The sequence below is a fragment of the Solanum tuberosum genome, unplaced genomic scaffold, assembly GCF_000226075.1.
Source record: "Solanum tuberosum cultivar DM 1-3 516 R44 unplaced genomic scaffold, SolTub_3.0 scf00008, whole genome shotgun sequence".
NCBI lineage: Eukaryota > Viridiplantae > Streptophyta > Magnoliopsida > Solanales > Solanaceae > Solanum > Solanum tuberosum.
This window is the reverse complement of record NW_006238934.1, coordinates 1,106,522-1,114,563: the sequence shown is the minus strand read 5'-3', so window position 1 is coordinate 1,114,563 and position 8,042 is coordinate 1,106,522. Positions and strand designations below refer to the sequence as shown.

At 32.2% G+C, this 8,042-nt stretch overlaps 1 protein-coding gene across 2 annotated transcripts; it reads left to right on the top strand.

Moving 5' to 3' along the window:
• Nucleotides 1-5,227: 5,227 nt before the first annotated feature.
• On the top strand, nt 5,228-7,840 carry LOC102586647 (uncharacterized). 2 transcript variants are annotated; one of them, XM_006338943.2, is made up of 5 exons: nt 5,228-5,880; nt 6,059-6,322; nt 6,410-6,764; nt 7,117-7,197; nt 7,290-7,840. In XM_006338943.2, the coding sequence occupies exons 1-5, from the start codon at nt 5,584-5,586 to the stop codon at nt 7,415-7,417; spliced, it is 1,125 nt and encodes a 374-aa protein (XP_006339005.1). In that variant the 5' UTR covers nt 5,228-5,583; the 3' UTR covers nt 7,418-7,840. The 2 variants fall into 2 exon arrangements, with proteins under 2 accessions (XP_006339005.1, XP_006339004.1); XM_006338942.2 differs by having other exon boundaries at nt 5,231-5,880; nt 5,999-6,322.
• The last annotated feature ends 202 nt before the right edge of the window (nt 7,841-8,042 follow it).

The following is an 8,042-nucleotide window of genomic DNA, read 5'->3' as shown; positions in this document are numbered from 1 at the left end:
AATTTCCTGGTCATTTAGCATTACCCAATAAATATATACATTCAACATAACTAGTATTTACTTTCACAAGAGCTTGGTTGAGTGGTTGGAAGGTGGATCTTTCATTGAAGACTTGAAATCGAATCTAGTCTCTATCTATTATTAGTCATGAGCTTATTGTATGGGACTTGTCTGATGCAATTACATTTTTTATATATATAATTTACTATCTATTGCACAGTGAGCAGGTTACTATCATGTCGAAACCTTAATTAATGGACTTAAACATGGTTAAATTATTAATTTATTATATTTATGAAAACTTGCAGAAAATCTCACTAGTTTATGAAATAATTACTTAAATACACTCTAATTTATAATATTACAATCTTACCAAATTTTAGTGCGTTCAGATACGTCCGAATATATATATCTCAAGATAAATGAGATCAAAATTATACGTAATTTGTTATATATACATTCGTTTCAAGTCAATTCGCATACATCTGAAATACATAGACAAATATCCCTCGCCTCAATCTCATCTCACTGGACACTCTCCTACATATCTGGAATACATACTATCTCGCTCACTCCATCCATCTCGCTCATCACTTTCCTATGTATCTGAGAAACATGACTATCTCACTCATCTTCCTTCCCATTCCGCTCGAGTTCTCGCTAGTTTAGTATATTATATATATCAATGTGTATTTTTTAAATATAAATAGAAAACTTTTAATTAATAATAAGATATATAATTATTTAAAAATATACATAAAATTAGTATATTATATGAAATGTATATAAATCTAATAATACAAATTGATATATTTATTTATTTTTTCATCCATAAAATGGGGTTCACTAAAGAAAAAGGCGGGAAATAAGCGGCGGCAGTGCCTCCTTATGAAAACGACGGGGCCGTATACGTAGCAGTTAAAGACGGCCACGAACCCTAACGGGTGGGACCCACAACTTTCACATTACTGCCACGTCGGCATATCGTCAAAAGTTCAGATCCTTTGCTCACTTGGGGAAGAAACCTCACTATTCAACTATTCTTATTTTTATTTTTGTACGGTCAACTTTAAATTTGTTCAAATTTTAGGAAAATAAGTTTCTTATAAAAAGTAATATTATGTTATTCGTCCAAAATTTTCATCTTCGTTAACTATTTACGTTTTTTAAATGGAGACTTTGTTTCTACTTTTATCGTGGATAATTAATATGAGTAAGAAATGTTTTCACAGGTTGCGAGTTTGAGTCACCAAGGAAGCAAAAGGGGTGAGAGCTCCTAGGGAGGGTAAAAAAAATAAAAAAATAAAAAATTCCACAACTCATTGTATAAGTACGTGTGATTTGTTTAAAAACATGTAGAATTGATATTAAATAGATAGTGAGAATATGGGTGATATAATTGTTTGGAAAAAATATCCAATTGATTATTGTTAGACAAATGTGACACTATCGATGTGACTTCGCTATTGCTTAGCGTGTATGTAATAGTGGGCAAAATATCTTCACTTCATACTTCATAGTTCACGTGGTATGATTTTTCAAATGTCGAAGTCAAAAAATTCATAAAATTATTCAAAATTTAATATTTATATATAAAAAATAGTTTTAAATTTACATATTTTATACTCTCTTCGTTTCAAAAAGAATGACATCCTTTTCTTTTTAGTCTGTTTAAAAAGAATGACCTTTTTCCTTTTTTGGTAACATTTTAATTTCAGCTTTCCACGTGGCATGTTTAAAGTCACAAGATTGAAGGATAATTTAGTACATTTGAAATCACTTTAATTTAGGACCACAAGATTTAAAAGTATTCTTTATTTTCTAAAACTTTGTGCCAAATCAAACCAGGTTACTCTTTGTAAAACGGAGGGAGTAGAGTCGTCAAAATGCGCTTAGCCCATAGGGACGGCCCAACCCAACCCATTATTGGGGTAGGGTTGGGATAAGACTTTTCAAGCCCATTTAAAACTAGGGCTTATAAGCTCGGCCCATATAAGTCATTTGCCCTTGAGGCTTGATCGGGGTCGGTCATGGGCCAAAACTTTTTATTTAAGAGTAATTTACAAGAATCTCACTATTATATAATCTAATTATTTGAATACACATTATATTGTAATATTATAAATCTTCGTACCCAGATAGTATCTCGAAATAAATGGACTCAAAATTGGGTTAATTTGTTCTCGATACACTTTATCCAAGTAGATTCGCATGTATCTAGGATACATTTACAAATGTCGCTCCCTCGCCTCCCGCATATCTTGTTTGCACTCTTTTATCTCACTCGTATATCCAGTATGCGAGATACATGCTAATTACACTAGATTTTTGTTGGTGTTATTGAAACAACATCATTGTTTGTCATATTTGATTTGAAAATCTTCTTACTTTTTTGATGTTAAAGAATTATAAGTTTGAAAAGAAAAAAAATTAAAAAAGAAAAATAGAAGGGCTAGCCCTCCCCAGCCCTCTGCCCTTCTAGGGTTGGGTTGGGTTGGGTTGAGCATTTTCAGGCCCTACCAAATGAAGGGCCGACCCGCCTTAGCCCTTCAAATTCCTTGGCCCTCGAGGCTTGAGCCCAGTGGGGTTGGGCTGACCCTTTTTGACAACTCTAGGAGGAGGGAGCATAATTTATCGTATTGCTTTAAATTGTATGACTTGTTTTAACATGCAGGTGAAGACATGAAAAGAATGTTCTTTGCTTAGACTACTTACTTTTTAATGAAAAAAAATAAAATAAATCATGAATCTAAATTTTCTCTCTTGTATCTATGTTACATTAAATATTCAAGAATTAAGTAGTGCTTGAATTAATTTCCCCTTCAAATTAGATAAAAACATTTTTATTATATTTCTTATTCAGAATTTAGTAGATATCACATGGAATTGAATTAAAGAAAAGAATGATTTATTTGGAGGTATACTAGCATTTATGCGAAATCTAATTCTGGTCTATTAGAAATTAAATTGATATTCTAGAGATGTCACCTAATTAATTATAATTATCTCAAAAAATTATTATTTTAAAATTCAATTTTTATGTGTTTTAATTTATTGTATTTTACTTTTTTATTAATCTTAAATTGATATCTTTGAGATGTCACTTAATTAATTATAATTATCTCAAAAAATTATTTTTTAAAATTCAATTTTTATGTGTTTTAATTTATTTATTTTTAAAAAATCTTAAAATTGAAAGATCAGAAAAATAAAATAAAATAGAGATTGACAATTTTATTATATTGATGACTGTGAAGTATATATGTGGGTGTAAAATCAAGAGATTTGAGTGCAGGCAGATCTTTTAATGAGCTCATTAAGTTACAGGCTTTAAACATATGCACTCTGACCTTGTCTCCTATTTCTCTACTTGTAAATACTCTCTCCAATTCAATTTATATCATCATATTTTATTTTTACTTCATTTTAAATTTAAACAATTAAACAAATTACCTACTGATAAATAAAAAATAGATAACATAAATTATGAGTTCAGAACAGAGTGAGAATGTCACTTTACCACCAAAGAATGTGGTGAGGGAATAAATTCTTCCGTTCTCGGATTTAAGTCTGGAGTATAATTATTATTGGAGAAATTACGCGGCTAAGCAAATTTATATTATTTAATTATTCATCATAGTTATATTTTGTTATAATTATCACTCACGACTAACATTAACTATTAATTATGCGGTCTGACTTTGAGTTTATATAATTAACCACGTTCATATATATGTATAATTCACAACTAACAATTCTTTATTTGAATTGTATTTGTATAAGACGATGATTTCCTTTGGTTTTTCAGTTTTCAGATTTTGTATAATATAATTTATGTAATGTAATTTGTATAATATATTTTGTATAATTGTTTAAAGTTCATATGTTTATGTTTGCATCAATTCATTATTTCGAGTTTTATTATATTTGTATAATGCAGACTTTATATTACTCAATTATACAAAAACACGTGAATTACACAAACGTACCTGCAAATTATACAAACGAGATGCGAATTATACAAATTATTGTCCTCTCTCAATCACCTCTCTCCTCCCTCTCCTAATCTCGCTCGCCTCTCACCTCCCTCTCCCAATCTCGCTCGCCTCTCTCCTCCCTCTCCCAATCTCTCTCGCCAGAATATACAAATACATGTATGTATAAATATACAATTATCTAACCGATATATATATATATATATATATATATATACACACAATTCACCTCTCTCCCACTCTCTGCCCTCTCTCGCTCGCCACTCTCCTCCCTCTTCCAGTCTCGCAAGCCACTCTCCTCCCTCTTCTAGTCTCGCAAGTCACTCTCCTCCCTATAACATGTAGCTACGAATTATAATTAACAAACTATAGCTATAGAGCTTAATTAAGCTATTTTTGAGTGACTATATGCGAAAGTTCCTCATTATTTTTTTTATAAGAAACTTTTTCTATCGAATCAAGTCTTACGCACTGTAAATTTAAATTAATTAAGTTTCAACTCGATACCATGATTGTTCAATGCAAAATAAATATTATTGGTTTATTATAATGAGTTATTCATTTAGTTGTAATGATAATATTTTTTATTTTTTGATTGCCGAATTTTCAATTTTTAATAGATTAACCAGTAACCGGATAGTAAATTGAATAATTACATTTAATATATAAAATACCTAACTTAGAGTGTTCAGTTTCATAATTTTATTTTTTACTATCTTAAACTATCAGTTATCCTATAATGTGTTTGTGTTTGTTTTTAAGTAAGATACAATTTATCAATCATGTGCATGGTTCAATTGATTTGTCACTGTGCTTCTAAGTGATTTTTTATTATTTTTTTAATATCAAATTTTAATGATAAACCGATAACGATCAATAGTTGATAAGCCAATCGATAAACTAATATCTTAATAATTTTATAATAATTTAGTATATCTATAAATCAATAATCGACAAATCGAATCGAAAGATTACCTTTACTACAAATTGATAAATTATATAATAAAAAATTATCTATAAAATAGTAATTAAAAATATTATTAATTCATGCAAAGCACGAAGTACTACAACAAAGGAATTAGTGGATGAGGACAATCTGTGTGCTGCCACCCATTATGCCAAATCACAAAGGCGCCAACACGTTATCGTTAGATTACAATAATCTTTTATGATTAAACTCAACTAAAACATTAATTAACATCTTAATTATTTTAATTAATTAATTCCATAATATTTTCAGGTAAATATTCCTTAATTAAAAAAGGAAAAAAAAAGTAACTATAGTCTTCCCACTTCCCATTACGTGGGGTCCACCACTACTCTGACGTGGCAGACGTGCTTCATCTACTGGGCCCCAAATCGGCGATCGCGTGTAACTCAATCGCCGACAACGCAAGTGAAGAATAAATTTTTATTTATTTTTTAATTTAAAACCCCACACATTATCTGTATTTTTATTTTTTTGAATTTATATAAATATCAACTGTCTCCGCCATTCATTCCTCCTTTCCACCATTAAAGTTGAACTTTGAAGCTCTGAAGTTTCATTTTCAAAGCTCTTTTTTTGTGAGTTTCTGTTGGTTTTGAGATGGGGGAAGAGTCGAAGGAGTGTGAGTTTTGGCTGCCGCCGGAGTTTCTGACCGGCGATGATGTTTTTATGGGGTTTAAGGGGAACAGTAAAGGAGAGGGAAATGAAAGAAAGAGGTACTTTGGGTGTGATTTTCAGAACGAGTTTTCATATGGGTTTAACATGTTTGGTCCTCAATCGGATCTGAGTTCGCCTGTGGAGTCCGTTGTTGGTTCGACTGAGACGGAGAGTGATGAAGAAGACTATATCACTGAGTTAACTCGACAAATGGCTCAGTCCACTCTGGAAAACCGCAAGGTATTTTTACTTTTTTTTTTTTTTTGTTGTTTGTTGTTATTCGTTTTATTTTGTCTGCTAGTTCTTCATTGATTAATTTAGAGATTGGGGGGTTTTTCTTCTTTTTTGTTTTCTGTAGGTTTATAAATTGTCGAGTTCTCCTCAGTCAACTTTATGTGGTGTGCTTGGGTCTAAACAGGGGTTACAGAGTGAAAGCCCAAACAGCCCTTTTCAGGTTTGTTCTCCGACGGAAGTGCAGAACAGAAAGGGGACTGTAGATTTGCTGTATGCTGCTGTTGGTGAGGTTGCAAGAATGAAGAAAATGGAGGAACAGGTTGGAATTTGGGCCCCTCCCAGGAAGACAAGTCCAGTTTATGTAGACCCAAAAATGTCTAAACCAAATCTTGGCTCGTTTTACTCTAATCAGCCACCACTCTCTTACCAGCAGTTTAAAATGGCTCAAGTAAGCTTCAATTCAGTGTAGATCTCACTCCCCCCCTTTTTTTTGTTCTTCAAGATTTATTGATTTTTTTTGTCTCTGGAAATGCAGTTTCAGCGTTTGAAGCAACAACAGATAATGGAACAAAGGCAAGTAGTGTTTGGTCCAGAAAAAGAAGGATTTTGGCAGTATCAGTTGAGCCAGAACCACCAGAATCAGAGTATTCATGGGAGAGACAGAAATGGAGCTGATAGGCGCTTGAACATGGCAATGGCTGCTGCTTGGCCTGCTTTACAACAATCTCACCACCACCAACAGAAACAGCCACCACCACCGCTACCTCAGTCTGGCTCCGGCATGCGTGCTGTTATCCTGGGAAATCCTGGACCCAAAAAAGAATGCGCTGGAACAGGGGTTTTCATTCCCAGAAGAGTTGGAGCTCAAACTGAAACTCGTAAGAAACCAGGTAGCCTTTTCTTTTTCTTCTCCCCTGTTTTCTGAACTCAATTTCAAATTTGCATAACCAAATCCATATGCATACGTTGGCTATTTTTGCAGTGATTTTACCAGTGGGTTTTTCTTCTTATCCGTTATATTTTATTAATTTTGCTTTCTTGAAACTGATAGTGAAAATGTTAAGACTGTAATTTTGGACTTTTGCTCCTCTGTTTTTTAGTGGAAAATGAACTGTAATGAAAGATTCAAATCATTTCACACAAATCTCGTACAGTATAATAATTTTGGCTTTTCATAATCTGATGTTATTTTCTTCTTTATGATTATCTTCTGTGGTGCTTATGTGTTTGTCAATATACCAGGTTGCTCCACAGTTCTTCTGCCAGACAGAGTGGTCCAAGCTCTGAATTTGCAGCCTCAGGTTCAACCCAGATGCAATAATGGTAAACAAATAATAGTATTAATATTCAAAATCTATTCATTTTTTTCGTCATCGCAGATTTATTATAACCTTTTTTCTTTTTTTTTTGTATAGGTGGGGTTTTGAAGTACCGGAATATTAGTAATAACGTGGGAGATCAACAATGGCGAAATTTAAGAAGTCAGGCACCAGTAGCAGCAATGTCCCAAGAACTTCAACTTCCTCAGGAGTGGACTTACTGAGAAACTGACTCAGAAAAGAAGAAAAAACTTGTTTTTGGTAGGGTGAAGATTTGTTTGTTTAGTTGAAAAAGGAATGGGTTTTTGGGGTTAGTAATTAGGGTTTTAAGATAAACTAATTTTATAGTAAGGTAAGAAGAAGAATTTAGGGGGTAGTAGAAGACAAGGCTCTAGATTCAAGAAGAAGAAAAAAAGGGGTTTAGTAGATTTTTAGGTTCTGTTTTGTTTTGGATTAAGATTAGATTATACTAGTATATGACAAAAATAAACTTGTTGTTTAGTCAATCAAGAAATGGGGGAGAAAGTTGACTGTGTCTTGTTTTGGTTGTGGAATACTTGATATACAGTCTAATTTTCTTTTTTTGGTTTATCAGCAAATGTAATGGGAATCTATCAATAAGTAATACCATTTAGCCTTTTGTTTTATGTCCATTTGCCTCTTTTTTTGCATTATTAAATGTTCGTATTATGAATGTATATACATTTTTGCTTATTGTTAAATATAATTGAGATAAAAATTGTGGGGTATTGGACACTAGATCGGAAGGTGTGGTGGAGTGTTAAGTAATCTTTTATTTTAATCAGAAGTTTAGATTTGATCTCCTTTGGATATGGAGTCGTCTTTGTT